The 19,768-nt window shown below is 53.0% G+C and overlaps 1 protein-coding gene and 1 pseudogene across 12 annotated transcripts in view; both read left to right on the forward strand.

Annotated features, from left to right (window-relative positions):
* Positions 1-19,768, forward strand: part of NCAN (neurocan) — a 39,883-nt gene that overhangs the window by 11,287 nt on the left and 8,828 nt on the right. For all 12 annotated transcript variants that reach the window (XM_035287393.3, XM_078361881.1, XM_078361883.1 and 9 more), the window contains 9 exons: positions 218-392; positions 502-629; positions 1,169-1,462; positions 2,647-3,228; positions 3,434-4,801; positions 10,993-11,109; positions 12,324-12,437; positions 15,120-15,278; positions 17,370-17,452. In XM_035287393.3, coding sequence (XP_035143284.3) covers positions 218-392; positions 502-629; positions 1,169-1,462; positions 2,647-3,228; positions 3,434-4,801; positions 10,993-11,109; positions 12,324-12,437; positions 15,120-15,278; positions 17,370-17,452 — 3,020 coding nt within the window. The remainder of the gene's footprint in view (positions 1-217; positions 393-501; positions 630-1,168; positions 1,463-2,646; positions 3,229-3,433; positions 4,802-10,992; positions 11,110-12,323; positions 12,438-15,119; positions 15,279-17,369; positions 17,453-19,768) is intronic.
* Positions 9,744-9,844, forward strand: LOC118150347 (U6 spliceosomal RNA; annotated as a pseudogene).

Genomic DNA, 19,768 nt, shown 5'->3' on the forward strand with positions numbered 1-19,768 from the left:
TATTTGCTAACTTCTAACCCTTTATGGCCATTGTTATCAGTTTCCTCATCTGTAAAATGGGGGCATATGGATCTTTCTCCCCACCCTCACCCCACACTGTGCCTGGCACTGGGTCTATTATCAGACCGGGGTGGGGAGTCATTCTGCAAGAGGTAGGTCTGTTTTTGAAGATTCCATCGTAAGTCGACCGCCCCCTATCCTGGATGTTCCCCAACAGGTGTTGTGTTCCACTACCGGGCAGCCCGGGATCGCTACGCACTGACCTTCGCTGAGGCCCAGGAGGCCTGCCGTCTCAGCTCAGCCATCATCGCAGCCCCTCGGCATCTACAGGCTGCCTTCGAGGACGGGTTTGACAACTGCGATGCCGGCTGGCTCTCTGACCGCACTGTTCGGTGAGGGGGTACACAGGGCAGGGAGATGAAGACTAGCCCATGGGGAAGGAGGTTCCCTGGGGGCTCCTGGAGCACGCATTTGAGAGGGACCCTCCCCTTGTGTTGTCAGGTATCCTATCACCCAGTCACGACCTGGTTGCTATGGCGACCGTAGCAGCCTTCCAGGGGTTCGGAGCTATGGGAGGCGCAACCCACAGGAACTCTACGATGTGTACTGCTTTGCCCGGGAGCTGGGGGGTAAGTCTGGGGCTGGCAGGACCAGGCCCCTCCACCTCTCCCTGAGCCGACTATTATTCTCGCCGACTCCCATCCCTCCCTGGTCCTTACGCAACTCTCCCGTCGTATACCTCTCTAAACGTGCAGCCAAGGCGTGATCCCACCCATTCCCTGAGATTTCCATGCCTCCCTGAGCCCCACTCTTGCTCTGCGCCCCCTTGCTCTTTCTGATCCTCTTTCCCTCGCTGAACCCCTTTCCCCTCCCCGCCTGACTGTCCCTACCCCTTTCCTCCTCTGTGAGCCCCCTTCACTGAGCCCCTCCTTCTCTCTGAAGGCCGACTTGCCCACGGGCCTGAGTTACTGTATTTGTAAAAAGAGGCTTAGCTCTGCAAGAGAGGTAAAGACATCGATGGTCCTGGAACTGGACGCACTGCTGCGGTTGTCACCGCCTCTTTTAACCACCACCCTAACGCGTCCAGGTCGGGACTGCTTGCGTTGGACCCACTTCCCGGGCTCCAAGGACACCCAGCCCCCCTGACCTCCACCCACCCCTCCCACAGGCGAGGTGTTCTACGTGGGCCCGGCCCGCCGCCTGACACTGGCCGGCGCGCGCGCGCAGTGCCGCCGCCAGGGTGCCGCGCTGGCCTCGGTGGGACAGCTACACCTGGCCTGGCACGAGGGCCTGGACCAGTGTGACCCGGGCTGGCTGGCGGACGGCAGCGTGCGCTACCCGATCCAGACGCCGCGCCGGCGCTGCGGGGGCCCAGCCCCGGGCGTGCGCACCGTCTACCGCTTCGCTAACCGGACCGGCTTCCCCTCGCCCGCCGCACGCTTCGACGCCTACTGCTTCCGAGGTGCGTGCGTCCCCTGGTGGCCGCGTGTGCCCCCCAGGGCGTTCACTTTGGCGAAGGCCACGCCCCTAGAGCCTCTCCCAGCCGAGGGACAGACACTGTGGAAGCCCGTTTTGTGACAAGCCACGCCCCTGGATGAGGGCCACGCCCCTTTCGACTGGTCTTTCCCTAGGAGCATCATGGGCAAAGGGCAAGGCTCCAGAGGAGGCCACTATGGCGGGAAGTCACCTTTGCTGGTGGGGTGTATCCCCTGAGATCTGGAGGCCCCATACCCCTGAAAGACACGCCCCTGGGTGGAGCATATTTTATCTAGAGCCACGCCCATAAGCATACACACCCCTGTGAAAGAGAGAATGCCTCAATTGGCCACCTCTGGGCTCCACACCCGGGTGGGAGCAGGGATGACACTCGCTCTTGTTGGGGGGCAGTGGGGACAGCTTTAACATCAATGCTAAGGAACCAAGTCCTCTAAGTAAGCTGCCCCAACCTGGGTGCCTCCTGTTCATGGTGAGGATCCGTCACCAAGGTGGAGTCGAACCCCTCAACGGGCAGACTCAAGTTCAGTGACTCAAGTCAGACACTGCCTGAGTTTTGCCCATGAGCCAAATTGTCCTTTCTTTTCTTTTCTTTTGAGACAGAGTCTCACTTTGTCACCCAGGCTGGAGTGCAGTGGTGCATTCTCAGCTCACTGCAACCTCCACCTCCCAGGTTCAAGTGATTCTCCTGCCTCAGCCTCCCGAGTAGCTGGGACTATAGGCATGTGCCACCACATCCAGCTAACTTTTGTATTTTTAGTAGAGATGGGGTTTCGCCATGTTTGCCAGGCTGGTCTTGAACTCCTGACCTCAAGTAATCCACCGGCCTCGGCCACCCAAAGTGCCGGAATTACGGATGTCAGCCACCACACCTGGCCCAAATTGTCTCTTGAGTCCTCACTATAGCCAGTTGACACTGATCCTGACAGTGGCTCAGTGGGGCCCCAGCCCGAACAGTAGAGGTGAAAACTTTGCACTTCCCTCTCTCAGGCTGGGGGAAATCTCAGAAGCCACTCAGGTGTCATCCCTGCTCCCACTCCAGAGATGCACAGAAGGGTTGCGCTGCAGCATGCTGGAAAGAGGGTAGACTTCAAGCAGAACTTCCCAGGCAACCCCTGAACTTAACACCACCTCTTCTGCTTTCTCCCACAGCTCATCACCCCACATCACAACATGGAGACCTAGAGAGCCCATCCTCTGGGGATGAGGGGGAGATTGTATCAGCAGAGGGGCCCCCAGTTAGAGAACTGGAGCCCACCCTGGAGGAGGCCGAAGTGGTCACTCCTGACTTCCAGGAGCCTCTGGTGTCCAGTGGGGAAGAAGAACCTCTGATCCTGGCGGAGAAGCAGGAGTCTCAAGAGACCCTCAGCCCTACCCCTGGGGAGCCCATGCTGGCCTCATGGCCCACTGGGGAAGTGTGGCAGAGCGCGGTGCCCCCCAGTCCTAGCGACATGGGGGCAGACACTGCAGCTGGTTCACATACAGAGGTGGCCCCAACTGGCCCTACGCCCAGGAGGATGGGGCACTTCAAAGGGTTGAATGGGCGCTACTTCCAGCAGCAGGAACCGGAGCCAGGACTGCAAGCGGAGATGGAGGCCAGTGCCCAGTCCCCCACCCCAGAGGCTGCAGGGAACCATGTGGAACCTCCGTTGGCTGTCACAGAGATGTTGGGCAGTGGGCGGAGCCAGAGCCCCTGGGCCGATCTGACCAATGAGGTGGACATGCCTGGAGCTGGTGAGTTGCTCCGGGGGAGGCAGACCTACCTGGGGATCTGGAGGCGAAGGTGAAGAGTTAGCCAGGCCTACATTCGGGACGGGGGAGGAAGCTCCAATCCCTGCTGGGTCCCCTGGCCCCAGAAGCCCCCTCTCCCTTGGGCCTGGAGTCCAACCAAAGGGGCCGCTGAGAGATTATTGTAATGACTGCCTTGATGTTGTTGCAGGTTCCGCTGGTGGCAAGAGCTCCCCAGAGCCCTGGCTGTGGCCTCCGACCGTGGTCCCACCCAGGATCTCAGGCCAAAGCAGGGCCCCTGTCCTGGAGCTAGAGAAAGCTGAGGGCCCCAGTGCCAGGCCAGCCACCCCAGACCTGTCTTGGCACCCCTCAGAGGCCACTGTCCCGGCTCCCGGCCCTGCCCCCTGGGAGGCATCCCCCGTGCTCCCCTCCCCAGATCTCCCTATCATGGCCATGCTGCGTGGTCCCAAACAGTGGCTGCTACCATTCTCCACCCCCACTTCCACCGAGGCTGATAGGGTTGAAGGGCTTGGTGAGGCCACAGCCACGGCTCCACCATCCCCTGCTGCAGAGACCACGGTGTATTCCATCCCTCCCTCTTCAAGCCCGACAGGACAGGCTGAAGAGCCCATGCTCGCAACATCTGAGTCCCCCAGGGTGGACTTCAGAGAAACTGGGGAGACCAGCCCTGCCCAGCTCAACAAAGCTGAGCACCCCAGCTCCAGCCCATGGCCTTCTGTGGACAGGAATGTGGCTGCAGATTTTTTCCCCACTGAGACTGCCACTGAGCCCGTGGGCCTCAGGGGCTTCTCAGGGTCCGAGTCTGGGGTCTTCAACACAGCAGAAAGGCCCACTTCTGTCTCGCAGGCCACTGTAGATGAGGTGCAGGACCCCCGGCCTTCAGTGTATAGCAAAGGGCTGGATGCAAGCCTCCCATCTTCCCCCATGGAGAGCCCTGGAGTCTTCTTGATACCCAAAGTCACCCCGAGTTTGGAGCCTTGGGTTGCTACAGATGAAGGAGCCACTGTGAATCCCATGGATTCCACAGTCATGCTGGCCCCCAGTGATGCTAGTGGAATTTGGGGACCTGGATCCCAGATGTTTGAAGAAGCCGAAAGCATGACCTTGAGCCCTCAGGTGGCCCTGGATACAAGCATTGCGACATCCCTCACGACCTTAGAGCAGGGGGACAAGGTTGGGGTTCCAGCTATGTCTACACTGGCCTCCTCAAGCTCCCAACCCCACCCAGAGCCAGAGGACCAGGTGGAGACCCAGGGAACAACAGAAACTTCAGTGTCTCTGCATCAGAGCAGCCCTCCAGGGAAATCAGCTGTGTCTCCTTGGACACCGACTGCAGCCAGTGTGGGTGAGGCTGCCTCAGTTTCCTCAGGGGAGCCTACAGTGCCATGGGACTCCTCCAGCACCCTGCTGCCTGTCACCCTGGGTACAGAAGACTTCGAACTGGAGGTCCTGGCAGGGAGTCCAGGCGTAGAGAGCTTCTGGGAGGAGGTGGCGAGTGGAGAGGAGCCAGCCACCCCAGACCTCCCAGGGACCCCAACAAATGAGGGTGCGGAGGAGGGTGAGTACCAGGTCCCAGGGCTCTGTCCAGTTCTCCATGGTAAGGGATTGAGGAGCAGGGGATAGGGGAGCCCAGAGCAGGGAGGAAGGTTGTCCTGGGGATCTGGAAGCTTTCTAGTAGGGCGTGACGCTGGAAGTAGGAGCTTATCAGGTGGAGTTGAATTTCAGAAAGGACATTGCTGGCAGAGGAAAGAGCACTGGGAAAGGCCAGGAGATGAAGTAATGCTTGGGCACAGAGCACACATATGACCAAAATGCGAGAGTGGTGAGTGGCCAGGCGCGGTGCCTCACACCTGTAATCCCAGCACTTGAGGAGGCTGAGTGGGCAGATCGGAGTTCAAGACCAGCCTGGCCAACATGGCGAAACCCCGTCTCTATTAAAAATACAAAAATTAGCCAGGCATGGTGATACACGCCTGTAATCCAAGCTACTGGGGAAGCTGAGGCACGAGAATAGCTTGAACCTGGGAGGCGGAGGTTGCAGTGAGCTGAGACCGAGCCACTGCACTCCAGCCTGGGTGACCGAGTGAGATTCTGTCTCAAACAAAACAAAACAAAATGTGGAGTGGTGAGGCATGGAGTGGAGTCTGATTTGGGGAATGAGATCAGTTATAAGCCATGTCTACATCTGCTTTGAGCTGGACAGTGGTATGATGCCCAAGGACTGACCTTGTAGGACTCTCCAGTCTGGGTAAGACAGAGCTGGACACAGATGCCTCCCGGCTGAGACCAGAGGAAGGAGGCGTGGCAGGAAGGGTTTCCTGGACAAATGGGAATGGGAGCTGGAATTCAGTGATTTTATTTGTGGGGGGCCTTGAGCCAAAGGGAAAGTGGCTGCTGGGAAGGCACACAAGGGGTGAAGATCACCCCAATTCTTCAGATAGTAAACTGAGGCTCATGGAGGTACAACGCCACCTGGATAATCACTGGTCAAACCTCAGTGGGAGCTCAAGTAAGCCTACGTCTTTTTTTTTTTTTTTTTTTTTTGAGACAGAGTCTCGCTCTGTCACTCAGGCTGGAGTGCAGTGGTGAGATCTCAGCTCACTGCAACCCCCGCCTCGTGGGTTCAAGCGATTTTCCTGCTTCAACCTCCCAAGTAGCTGGGACTTCAGGCGCATGCTGCCTCGCCCAGCTAATTTTTATATTTTTAGTGGAGACAGGGTTTCACCATGTTGGCAAGAATGGTCTTGATCTCTTGACCTCATGATCCACCCACCTCAGCCTCCCAAAGTGCTGGGATTACAGGTGTGAGCCACCGCCTCCCCGGGACCAGCTCTGCCTCAGCTCAGCCTACAAATTCCAGCCCTTCTTAGGTCCTACCAAGTTAAGCTGGGTTTTTTTGCCAAATGAAATTTTAAAACAAACAAACAGAAAAAAAGAGGTTGCATGTGATAGCTCATGCCTGCCATCCTACAAAAATTAGCCAAGTGGCGCGATCTCGGCTCACCGCAACCTCCGCCTCCTGGGTTCAAGCAATTCTCCTGCCTCAGCCTCCTGAGTAGCTGGGATTACAGGCTCCCGCCACCACGCCTGGCTAATTTTTGTATTTTTAGTAGAGACGGGGTTTCACCATGTTGGCCAGGCTGGTCTCGAATTGGTGACCTCAGGTGATCCGCCCACCTCGGCCTCCCAAAGTGCTGGGGTTACAGGCGTGAGCCACCGCGTCCGGCCGACATTTCTTACTTTTACTATTTTTAGTAGAGACGGGGTTTCACCATGTTGGCCAGGCTGGTCTCGAATTGGTGACCTCAGGTGATCCGCCCACCTCGGCCTCCCAAAGTGCTGGGGTTACAGGCGTGAGCCACCGCGCCCGGCCGACATTTCTTACTTTTACTATTTTTAGTAGAGACGGGGTTTCACCATGTTGGCCAGGCTGGTCTCGAATTGGTGACCTCAGGTGATCCGCCCGCCTCGGCCTCCCAAAGTGCTGGGATTACAGGCCTGAGCCACCGCGCCCGGCCGACATTTCTTACTTTTACTATTTTTAGTAGAGACGGGGTTTCACCATGTTGGCCAGGCTGGTCTCGAATTGGTGACCTCAGGTGATCCGCCCGCCTCGGCCTCCCAAAGTGCTGGGATTACAGGCCTGAGCCACCGCGCCCGGCTGGGTTGCACACTTTTATTAACACCGTTGGGTTTAACTTGCCCCCCACCTTTTTTCTTTTTGAAAGGGTCTCACTCCGTCACCCAGACTTGAGTGCAGGGCCAAGATCATGGCTCACTGCAGCTTCGACCTCCCCAGGCTCAGGTGATCCTCCTGCTTCAGGCTCCCAAGTAGCTGGGACCAGAGGTGTGTGCCACCATACCCGGCTAATTTTTTTATTTTCAGTAGAGACGGGGATTCACCATGTTGGCCAGGCTGGTTTGGAACTCCTGACTTCAGGTGATCCGCCAGCCTCAGCCTCCCAACGTGCTGGGATTGCAGGTATGAGCCACCATGCCCGGCCTTTTTTTTTCTTGAAGGCAAAGTGTCATGATGATGGAACTAGGCGATGCTAGGTTTCATCATCCAGTCTGTCACTTCTGTGGGCTGTGTTGGGTGGGATCTTTTTTTTTTTTTTTTTTGAGACAGAGTCTCACTCTGTTGTCAGGCTGGAGTGCAGTGTTGCGGTCTCTGCTCACTGCAACTGACTCAGCCTCCTAAATAGCTGGGATTACAGGCGCGCGTCACCACACCCAGCTAATTTTTTTGTATTTTTAGTAGAGACGGGGTTTTACCATGTTAGCCAGGATGGTCTCAATCTCCTGACCTTGTAACCTACCCGCCTCGGCCTCCCAAACTGTTGGGATTACAGGCATGAGCCACCGTGCCTGGCTGGGATCGTTTTTTTTAAATTTTCTTCTCTCTCTTTCTTTTTTTCCAGACAGGATCTTGCTCTGTTGCTCAGGCTAGAGTGCAGTGACGCTCCCAGGTTCAAGTTATCCTCCCACTTCAGTCTCCCCAGTAGCTTGGACTACAGGCATGCAACCACCACACCCAGCTAATGTGTGTGTGTGTGTGTGTGTGTGTGTGTGTAGATGGCGTCTCCCTATGTTATCCAGGCTGGTGTCAAACTCCTGAGCTCAAGCAATCTTCTCGCCTCAGCCTCCCAAAATGTTGGGACTACAGACATGAGCTGTAGCGCCTGGCAAATCTTTTTTTCTTAGATGTCCGGGAGGCAGGCTGACCCAGGGGCAAGGGCGCTTGTTTCGATAAAGGCTGATATTTATGGGTTATTGCTGGCATGCCTGACTTATTCAAAGCACTTTACCAGAGTTATCTTGGTTAATCCTTATAATGTGCTTATGGGAAAAGCTCCAGTGTGATCCTCACTCTGCAGATAGGGAGACAGACACAGAGAGGTTAAGGGCCATGTGCAGCTATGCAGCTAAGGAGTGTCAATCCTGGGGTTTGAATCCAGGCCTTCTGAACACAGGGCTTCTTTTTCTTTTGAGACAGTGTCACTCTGTTGCCCAGGCTGGAGTACAGTGGCGATCTCAGCTCACTGCAACCTCCTCCGTCTCCCAGGTTCAAGCAATTCTCCTGCCTCAGCCTCCTGAGTAGCTGGGATTATAGGCATGCACCACCATGCCTGGCTAATGTTTGTATTTTTAGTAGAGATGGGGTTTCACCATGTTGACCAGGTTGGTCTCAAGCTTCTGACTCAAGTGATCCGCCCACCTCAGCCTCTGAAGTGCTGGGATTACAGGTGTGAGCCACCACACCTGGCCAGAAAACCGGGCTTCTGTCTCAGCCAGTAGGCTGTGAAACAGCCTAAAAAAGTTCGTTGGCCTAAAAAAGTACATGAGGCTGGGTGAGATGGCTCATACCTGTAATTCCAGCACTTTAGGAGGCTGAGGTGGGAGCATCATTTGGGCCTAGGAGTTGGAGACCAGCCTGGGCAACAGAGTGAGACCCCGTCTCTTCAAAACAAATTTTAAAATTAGCTGGGCATGGTGTGTACGTGTGGTTCCAGCTATGCAGGGGTGGTGAGGTGGGAGTATCATTTGAGTCTGGGAGGTCAAGGCTGCAGTGAGCTATGATCACGCCACTACCCTCTAGCCTGGGTAACAGAGCGAGACTCCATCTCAAAAAAAAATTTAATCCTAAGGTGGTGGTGAGGAGAGAAGAGACAGGCTATGTGTGGATCATCCCCACATAGAAAGACGATTGGAGGGGGAGAAGCTCAAGGCTCAAAGAAATAGAGATGAGGCAGTCAGAGAGGAGGGAGGGCGGCCACACAGGAACACTAAGGAAACGGGGGTTGGAGCCGCACCTGGGCTGAGGCTGGGTCTCTCTTGGACTTTTCTGGATCCTGGGCTCCACAATGAAGCCTGTGGCAGCAGGATGGAGATTGGCGGGCAGTGCCGGGGAGACCCAGGCGCCTACCCACCCACCGCTTGCGGCAGAAATGCTAATGAAGCCAAAAATAAACGCAGTACCAGCGAGTGACTGAGTCACCGCCAGTCTGTGGGCAGGTGTCAGCAGCGCGGGGCACCTGGCTGGGCTCATGCGTCCCGCCGCCTGGCAGCCCTGTGCGTGTGCACACACGTGCAGGGCCACTGTCCAGCCACAGGCCCTGCCATCCACAAGCCCCTTTGCCATCCATGGGGCTACCCCAGGGACAAGCCTCAGCCACTACAGGAGAGCAGCTGCTCCCTTCATTCCCTTAGCAAGCCATGCCTGAGCACCCGCTCTGTTCCGGACGCTATGGTGAAACCAAATCCTGTCCTCTGAAAACTGATGTCCTAGAGCAACATTCTAGAACTTTCCCAGGGATGGAAGTGTTCTCCATCGACGTTAACTCGAAAAGTGGCTAGGACAACTAAGGGGCGACGTTTTTGCTTTTATTCACTTCAATTGATTTAAGTGTGAATATCTATATGTGGCTGCCATATGGAACACCAGGGCTCTAGGGGGAGATACAGACAAGAAACGATTGTTCTAATGAAAAAGTAAAGTAGCGCTCGCTTCAGCAGCGCGTGTGCTAAAATTAGAACAATGCAGAGAAGATTAGCACGGCCCCTGTGCAAGAATTAAGCCTTTCTTTTTTTTTTTTTTTTTGAGATGGAGTCTTGCTCTGTCGCCCAGGCTCCCAGGCTGGAGTGCAGTGGCACCATCTTCTCTGACTGCAACCTCTGCCTTCTGGGTTCAAGAGATTCTCCTGCCTTAGCCTCCCAAGTAGCTGGGATTACAGGAATGCGCCACCATGCCCAGATAATTTTTTTGTATTTTTATTAGAGACGGGGTTTCCCCATGTTGGCCAGGCTGGTGGTCTCCAGCTCCTAACCTCAGATGATCCACTTGCCTCAACCTCACAAAGTGCTGGGATTACAGGCATAAGCCACAGCACCTGGCCTTTTTTTTCAAATTTAATTTAATTTAAAAAATTTAATTCCTCTGTGCAGTGGAATGGTCAGATGCTGCCCTAACAGGGGATCTGGGTTGGCTGGGGCAGAATGAGGATTTTCTTTTTCACTCTGTCGCCCAGGCTAGAACCTCTGTCCACCCCTGTGCCCCAATTTGTGAGAAGCACAGTGATGAGCAGGGTGTGCCCAAAGGAGGGGGGATAAGAAAGGGAGGACACTTAAGCCTGTGTTTGGCTGGGTGTGGTGGCTCACACCTGTTAATCCCAGCACTTTGGGAGGCTGAGGTGGGCAGATCACGAGGTCAGGAGTTCGAGACCAGTCTGGCCAACATAGTGAAACCCCATCTCAGCTAAAAATACAAAAAATTAGCCAGGTGTGGTGGTGTGTGCCTGTAATCCCAGCTACTCAGGAGGCTGAGGCAGGAGAATGGCTTGAACCCGGGAGGTGGAGGTTGCAGTGAGCCAAGATCATGCCACTGCACTCTAGTTCGGAGACAGAGTGAGACTCCGTCTAGAAAAATTAATAAATAAATAAAGGAGAAAACATTCTACAAGGTCCTTCAGGAAGTGCTGGTCTCTGGGAGCCCGATTCTAGTTCAGTCTGAGGAAGGACTTTGCTACAGGCAGAGAAGCCCACAGATGCTTTGGGGCAGTTTCTGGAGGTAGCAAACTCCTCGTGATGGGGTATATGAGAGGGAGTTGGTGACCTCTCGTTGGTGAAGTTATAGAGAGGATTCCATAGAGAGGATTTGATTAGAGGGATTTGGGGGCCTGGGGTGTTGATTCCAGGAAGGCAAAAGACCTGTGGCCTGACTCCTCCCCACACTACCCCTCTATCCTGCAGCCCCCTTGGATCCCTGTGAGAACAACCCTTGTCTTCATGGAGGGACGTGTAATGCCAATGGCACCATGTATGGCTGTAGCTGTGATCAGGGCTTCGCCGGGGAGAACTGTGAAATTGGTGAGTGCCTCAGACTCAGGATCTGAATCTGGATTTGTTTGACTCCAGAGCCTTGGGTTCTACCTAGCAGCCATGCCCTCAGAATTCAGAGATCACAAAAAGTTGGCTTCATATGCGCCATTCCCAAACCCTGCTCCTTGCATCCAGCCAAATTAGCCCCAGCTAGCCAACCCAGCTGAATCAAACAGCTGAGTTTTCATCTCTGGTATGCTGTCTCCCATTACCACAAGTCAGAGGTGGGGAGGGAAAGACAAAGGAATGATATGGCTGGGACTCCTCCCTGCAAAGGCCCCTTGGGGATCCTGCCCTTACCTGAGTGGGTGGGAGATATAAGCACTGCCACCAGAACTGTTGAGTGCTAGCTTCAAAGTCCAATACAAGAAATATTACCAATTATGACATTACAACAACAAATATAAATGGCATAATTTCTTGAGCTCTATGAATCATCATGACTTCATAGCCTTCACAACCACGACTGATTACAGAATTATTTTATTTTTTATTATTTATTTATTTATATTTTTTAAAGACAGTGTTTAACCATGTTGGTCAGGCTGGTCTTGAACTCCCGACCTCAGGCGGTCCACCTGCCTCGGCCTCCCAGAGTGCTGGGATTACACAGGCATGAGCCACAGTGCCTGGCCCAGAATTATTACAATAAATGATATAATTGATTGGGCTCTTCCATTGCCTCTCCACTCATAATCATCCTTGAGTAGGAGCCCATTATTTCACCATTTTCAAAAAAAATAAGCTGAGTTTCAAGGAGGGGAAGTGATTTGCCCAGTGTTATACATGCCTCAAGCACAAATGGACCGGTAGAAGAAGAGCTCAGTGACTATCTAGATTTACCACAAACAGCTTTGTAACTCTGTGCAAGTCTGCAAATGCCAAAAAGAGCCCCCAGCTTCAGCATTCTATAAGCCTGTTTTTGTGAGTATAACCTTCACTTTTCTAGAATCAGTCTGCACATCCTGGTTTTCAACTGCCCCAGTGGCATCTGCTCTCATCAATGCTAATTTATGTTAATTGTGTGAGGTTCCACCCCCTTGCCTGCAAAGTCATTGGGCCATCTGTGCAGACTGCCACTGCTGCACTCAGGTCCAGGATGGATGGTAGGATCATGATCCCATCTTCTGCCTAGTTTCCTGTGGGAGCTCAGAGCCAATGAGAGGCTGACCTCTGACTTAGTCCCTTTCCCTCTCTGCCAGACATCGATGACTGCCTCTGCAGCCCCTGTGAGAATGGAGGCACCTGTATGGATGAGGTCAATGGCTTTGTCTGCCTTTGCCTCCCCAGCTATGGGGGCAGCCTCTGCGAGAAAGGTGAGTTTCTACTGTAACCCCAGAAATAGTACCAGAAGTGAGGTTGGGTGCCCAGCCGCAGGCTTCCCCACATACTCCAGGTCCCTACCTCTAGTTCCATGGCTGTGAGCTTGACACAAGATAAATTATTGTTTTAGACAAGCTACATGTAATACAGAATTAACAATTTTATTTATTTTTTTTTGAGACGAAGTCTCGCTCTGTCACGCAGGCTGGAGTGCAGTGGTGATGTCTTGGCCCACTGCAACCTCCATCTCCCAGGTTCAAGAAATTCTCCCTGCCTCAGCCTCCTGAGTAGCTGGGATTACAGGCATCCATCACCAAGCCTGGCTAATTGTTGTATGTTTTAGTAGAGACAGGGTTTCTCCATTTTGGCCAGACTGGTCTTGAACTCCTCACCTCAGGTGATCTGCCAACCTCAGCTTCCCAATGCCCTGGCGGGAATTACAGGCATGTGCCACCATGCCTGACCTATTTTATTTTATTTTTTGAGACAGGGTCTCACCCTGGCACCCAGGCTGGAGTCCAGTGGTACAATCTTGGCTCACTGCAGCTTTGACCTCCCAGGCTCAAGTGATCCTCCCACCTCAGCCTCCCCAGTAGGCTGGGTCTATAGGCACATGCCAGCATGCCTCGCTAGTTTTTGTATTTTTTAGAGACAAGGTTTCATCATGTTGCCCAGACTGGTCTTGAACTCCTGAGCTCAAGCCATCTGTTCCCTTCAGCCTCCCAAACTCCTGTGATTATAGCCACTGAGCCCAGCCAAATTAATGATTTTAAAGTGTACATTTCAGTGGCATTCTGTACAATCACAATGTTGTACAACCATCAACTCTCTCTAGTTCCAGAACTTTTTCAACACTCCAGAAGGAAACTGTGCTCACTAGGCGGCCATTCCTCATTCCCATTCCCTCAGTCCCTAACAATCACTGATCTGCTTTCTGTCTCTGCGGCTTTGCCTGTTCTAGACATTTCATATAATGGAATCTCAAAATATGTACCTTTTGTGTCTGGCTTCTTTCATTTAGCATGTTTTCAAGGTTCATCCATGTTGTAATATGAATCAGTGTTTAATTCCTTTTCATGGCCGAGTAATATTCCATTGTATGACTATATCACATTTTGTTAATCCATTCATGGTTTGATGGGCATTTCGGTTGTTTCCCCCTGTGGCTAAGGTCAGTAGTGCTGCTGTGAACATATTCCTCTACATGGTTTTGTTTGAATAACTATTTCCTGTTCTTTTCTTTTCCCCTTTACTCTTTTTGGTGTATACTCTCAGGAGTGAGATTGCTGGGCCACATGGTAACTCTAGGTTTAATTTTTTTTTTTGGAAGAGATGGGGTTTTGCCATGTTACCCAGGCTGGTCTCAGACTCCTGGGTTCATGCAATCCTCCTGCCTCAGCCTCCCAAAGCGCTGGGATTACAGACTTGAGCTACTGTGCTTGGCCTTTTTTTTTTTTTTTTTTTTGACGCAGGTTCTCACTCTGTGACCAGGCTGGAGAGTACAGTGGTACATTCATAATTCACTGTCACCTTGAACTCCTGGGTTCAAGCGATCCTCTTGTTTCAGCCTACCCAGTAGCTGGAACTACAGGTTTGTGTCACCATGCCTGGCTAATTTTTATTTATTTATTTGTATTTTTATTTTTTGAGACAGGGTCTCGCTCTGTCACCCAGGCTGGAGTGCAGTAGTGTGATCTCGGCTCACTACAACCTCCACCTCCCAGTTCAAGTGATTCTCATGCCTCAACCTCCCGAGTATCTGGGAACTATAGGCACCCACCACCACACCTGACTAAATTTTTTAAAAATTTTTTGTAGAGATGGGGCCAGGCTGGTCTTGAACTCCTGACCTCAAGTGATCCACCAGCCTTGACCTCCCAAAGTGCTGGGATTACGGGCATGAGCCACCACACCTAGCCTACTTTTCCTTTAAAAACCAATTATAGCCATCCTAGTGGGTGTGAAGTGATACCTGCTTGTGGTTTTGACATTGAAAATGAGCATCTTTTCATGTGCTTTTTGGTCATTTGTATGTCTTCTGTGGCTGAGCTCCCATGTCCATACAAAGGGTGTGCCCCGATAATCAGAGAAGGAGCCTTCAGCGTTGAAATGAGAGGAGGTGTCAGGGAATGATCTTCCAGTTAAATCTCTTCCAGAAACAAAGAAAAGAAGTTAAGATTCGGCCATTGTGGTAAACCATGCATGTAATCCCAGCATTTTTGGAGGCCGAGGCAGGCGGATCACTTGAGGCCAGGAGTTCGAGACCAGCCTGACCAACATGGTGAAACCTGTCTCTACTAAAAATACAAAAATTAGCTGGGCATGGTGGCGCACGCCTGTAATCCCAGCTACTAGGGAGGCTGAGGTGGGAGGATTGCTTGAGTGTGGGAGGCGGAGGTAGCAGTGAGCTGAGATTGCTCCATTGCACTCCAGCCTGGGTGACAGAGTGAGACCCTGTTCAAAAAAAGAAGAAGAAGAAGAAGAAGTCGATATGGGAGGTGAAAGGGTGGGGAGAGCAGAGCTTCAGGAGGAGAGGCCGGGCATGCAGAGAGGGGTGATCTCACCCTGCAGTGACCTTGGATTGGGCCCTCTCTCCGGTGGGGTGCCTGTGCTCATGGCTGGTTGTCCTTGGGCCAAGGCCATCTCTCCCCTCACGCTTCTATCCCATCTCCCAGACACTGAGGGCTGTGACCGCGGCTGGCACAAGTTCCAGGGCCACTGCTACCGCTATTTTGCCCACCGGAGGGCCTGGGAAGATGCAGAGAGGGACTGCCGCCGCCGTGCCGGCCACCTGACCAGCGTCCACTCACCAGAGGAGCACAGCTTCATTAACAGTAGGGGCTTGGGGCTCAGGGGCCACCTGCCTGGAGGGTGGGCAGGACTGGCACTTGTAGCCCTTTTGCCAGGGCATCCCTCCCCTGGTTTTCAGGATGCCACCTTTCCAAAGCTGTGTTCATTCACGCAAGCCCTGACTGCTTCTTAATTCATGAAATCTGTCAATTCACTTATTAATTCATGCATTCACTTCATTCATTCATTCACCAAATATTTACTGAGCACCTGCTATGTGCCAGGCACCATTCCAGGAACATTAACACGGCACAGCAGTGATCAAGGCTGACTTTGCTCCGTCCCCAGGGAGTGACCACTTCTTGGGGAGGATATAGACAAACAAGTAAATATCTAAGTAAATAAGTACTGTAATTCAACCAGTCCTGTGTGTGCTGATAACAAAACAGGGCCAGGAGATGGAGGGTGATGGGGGAAGCACTTGTGATGTGTTGGACGAAATAAGAAATGAGCCTTGCAGAGACCCAGGAGAGTCAGGGTTGCATTAATGTCATCTGCCATTTGTCGATTTATCATCCCTCTGCCTTTTGCTCGTCCGTCCATTCATTTTGTATATCCTGTTTGCTGCTATCCCATCCCTCGCTGACGCCTTCGTTTCCTCCTGCCCTGCTTTGTTTGTTTCTTTTTCCTTGATGTATCCCACCCAGCCACTCCCTCCTGAGAGACTGCCTGCGCCTTCTCACCTGTCTGCCCGTCCAGTGCCCACTGGTGTCTCTTGTCCTCTACTTCTCACTTCTGCAAAGATGGGACAGTGCCTGGGTTTATTCCTGCTTCTCCTGGCCACAAATCCTGGCATAGCCTGGACCTAATTCCAGTTCTTCCTGTGCCTCACATCCCTAAAAGCGGGTAGCCAGGGTCCCCGCCTGTGGAGGGTCGGGTGGGGATGCGCATCCCGCTTACCCAGAGGCTGGGAGAAGGCTTCCTGCCCCACCGCCCTCCTCCTTCCTCTCCCTCCTACCTCCCCATCCTTCCTCCTACTCCTCCCCCTCCCCCCTCCTCCTCTTCTCCCTCCTCCTCCCCCCTTCCCCTCCTCCTGTTCCCTCCTCTCTATCCTTCCTCCTCCTCCCATTCTTTTTCCTCCTCCGTCCCCTCCTCCCCTTTCTCCCCCATTCTTTCTTCTCCTCCCTCCTACTTCTCTTCTCCTCCCTCCCACTCCTCCCCCTCCTCCTTCTACTCATCTTCCTTCTCCTTTCTCCTCCCCATCCTCCCTTTCCTCCTCATCCTGCCTCCCCCTCCTCCCATGTCCCCTCCTCCCTCCTGCTCCTCCCCCTCCTCCCTTCTATTTCTCCTTCCTCCCCCTTCCCTCCTGCTCTTCCTCTTCCCTTCCACTCCTCCTCCTTTCTCCTCCCCATCCTTCCTCCCACTCCTCTCCCTCCTCCCTGCAACTCCTCCCCTCCCCCTTCCATTCATCTTTCTCCTCCTTTCTCCTCCTCTTCTCTCCCTCCTCCCTCCAACTCCTTCCCTCTTCCTTCCACTCATCTTCCTCCTCCCGTCTCCTCCCCATCCTTCCTCCCCTCCTCCCCATCCTCCTCCCATTTCTCCCACCTCCCTCCTGCTCCTCCCCTCCTCCCTTCCATTCTTCCTCCCTCCTACCCATCCCTCTTCCCACACCTGCCCCTCTTCCCTTTCATTCCTCCTCCTTTCTCCTCCCTCTCCTCCCCCTCCTCTCCTTCCTCCCTCCCCACTGTCCTTCTCTAGCTCTTACAGAGGCTGGGGAAGGGCCTCTGTGTACTCCCTCACCTCTGTAAACATTCTGTCTCCTCTCCCTGCCTCAATCTCCAGCCCACTTCTGGGCTGGGGAAGGGGCTGGGTCTTCCCTTCCCATACACACCTCACCCAGCCCCCAGCCCACAGAGAGACTGAGGGAGGGGCTCTGGGTCCTCCTCCATCCCTGTACCCCCCTCTTCCCCCTTCATTCCCACCTTCTAGATCTTTCCCCCCACCCAGCCCACCTCCAGGCTGGGGAAGGCCAGGAATTCTTTCCCCCCACACCCTACCCCACCTCACCTGCAGCCCCCACCCTGGACCGGAGAGGCGTGGGTAGACACTCAGACCCACAACCCCTGACCCTGCAGGCTTTGGGCACGAAAACACGTGGATCGGCCTGAATGACAGGATCGTGGAGAGGGATTTCCAGTGGACGGATAACACCGGGCTGGTGAGTGGCAGGGGCTGGGGGCCTAGGCTGCTGAGCCGCATCGACCCTGCCACCTGGCCTCAGTTTACCCTTTTGTGCAAAGTTATCACAAGTGGGCATCAAAGGTCTCCAGTGGCTCTAAGATGCTGGAGTTGGCAAAGGAGCATCAAGTGAAGCCTAAACCTTCACCCCTGACTTCACCAGCGCGGGTGAACAGACCACGCCCACCCAGCTGCAGAGGCCATAAACCTGAGACTAGGGCCTGATGCCTCCCCTTACTCACTCTGCCTGGTCCCCAAGCCATGGTCTCTCAAATATTCCAGCCTGCTTGATAGAACAAGACCCTGTCTCAACAAAAAATTGCCAGGCACCATGGCTCACACCTGTAATCCCAGCACTTTGGGAAGCTGAGGCAGGTGGATCATGAGGTCAGGAGATCGAGACCATCCTGGCCAACACAATAAAACCCCATCTCTACTAAAAATACAAAAAATTAGCAAGGTGTGGTGGTGTACACCTATAGTCCAAGCTACTCAGGAGGCTGAGGCAGGAGAATCGCTTGAACCCAGGAGGCGGAGGTTGCAGTGAGCTGAGATCGTGCCATTGCACTTTAGCCTGGGTGACAGAGCGAGACTGTGTCTCAAAAACAAAAAAAAAATCATTGTTTCTAGGCCAAGCATGGTGGCCCATGTTTGTAATCCCAGCACTTTAGGAGACTGAGGGAGGAGGATCACTTGAGCCCTGGAGTTCAAGGCTGCAGTGAGCTGTGATCACATCACTGCACTGAAGCCTGGGTGACAGAGCGAGACCCTGTCTCTGAAAACATGTGTCAGCTCAGTGTCTTCCCTGCTTCACGCCCTCCCAGACTCTTCATTGTTCTCAAGATAAAAATTCCCCTCCTCCCATTGCATAAAAATCTGGCGGTTCCTCACACAGTTAAACATAGAAGTTGGGCGCAGTGGTACGCGCCTGTGGTCTCAGCTACTTAGGAAGTTGAGGCGGGAGGATCGCTTAAGCCTAGGAATTGGAATCCAGCCTGGGCAACACAGCAAGACCCTCGTCTCTAAAAATATACAAATAAAAATAAAAAGTTTAACATAGAGTTTCCATATGACCCAGCCATTCTACTCCTAGATGCATACCCAGAAAAGCTGAAAACAGATTCAAACTGGTACAAGAATGAACATGATTTAGGTCATGAATACACTAAAAGCTAAGACTTTGCCACTTGACAATATATACATATAACAAAATTTCACTTCTACCCCTAAAATTTACACAAAGAGGCCGGCCACAGTGGCTCACACCTGTAATTTCAGCTCTTTGGGAGGCCAAGGCGGGTGGATCACCTGAGGTCAGGAGTTTGAGACCAGCCTGGCCAACGTTATGAAACCCCATCTCTACTAAAAATACAAAAATCAGCTGGGTGTGGTGGCGTGTACCTGTAATCCTGGCTATTCGGGAGGCTGAGGAAGGATAATTGCTTAAACCCAGGAGGCAGAGGTTGCAGTGAGCAGAGATCTCACCACTGCACTCCAGCCTAGGCAACAGAGTGAGACTCCATCTCAAAAAAAAAAAAAATTTATGCTAAGAAAAGGAGGCTGGGTGTGGTGGCTCATGCCTGTAAATCCCAGCACTTTGGGGAGGCCCAAGTAGGAGGATTACTGGAGCCCAGGAGGTCAAGGCTCCAGTGAGCTATGATTGCATCACTGCACTCCAGCCTGGGTGACAGAGCAAGACCCTGTCTCGGAAAAAAAAAAAACAAAAAACCCTGTGCATGAATGTTCACAGCCTCACTATTCACAGTAGCCAAGGTGGAAACAATCAAAATCGCCATCAACAGATGAATGAAGAGACAAAACGTGGTCCATCCATGCAATGGAATATTGTTCAGTCGTAAAGGAGAACTTGGCCGGGTGCCATGGTTCATGCCTGTAATCCCGGCACTTTGGGAGGCTAAGGTGGGTGGATCGCTTGAGCCCTGGAGTTTGAGACCAGCCTGGGCAACATGATGAAACCCCATCTCTACAAAAAATCCAAAAATTGAGACAGAGCGAGACTCCAGCTCAAAAATCAAATCAAATCAAATAATAAATAAAATGTGGAATGAGCCAGGCATAAAAGGCCACCTGTTGTATGATTTTTGTTTTTTTCATGAAGCATTCAGAGTAGGCAGATTTAGCGTTTGCCAGGGGCTAGGGGCCAGGAGAGGGGGGAGTCACTAGTCCTCAGTGGGTACAGAATTTTGGTGTGTCGTGATGAGAACGTTGTGGAGATCATGGCGGTGGTTACGAAACACTGTGAATGTCATTAACGCATTAAACTGCTCACCGCCTC

The sequence above is a fragment of the Callithrix jacchus genome, chromosome 22, assembly GCF_049354715.1.
Source record: "Callithrix jacchus isolate 240 chromosome 22, calJac240_pri, whole genome shotgun sequence".
NCBI lineage: Eukaryota > Metazoa > Chordata > Mammalia > Primates > Cebidae > Callithrix > Callithrix jacchus.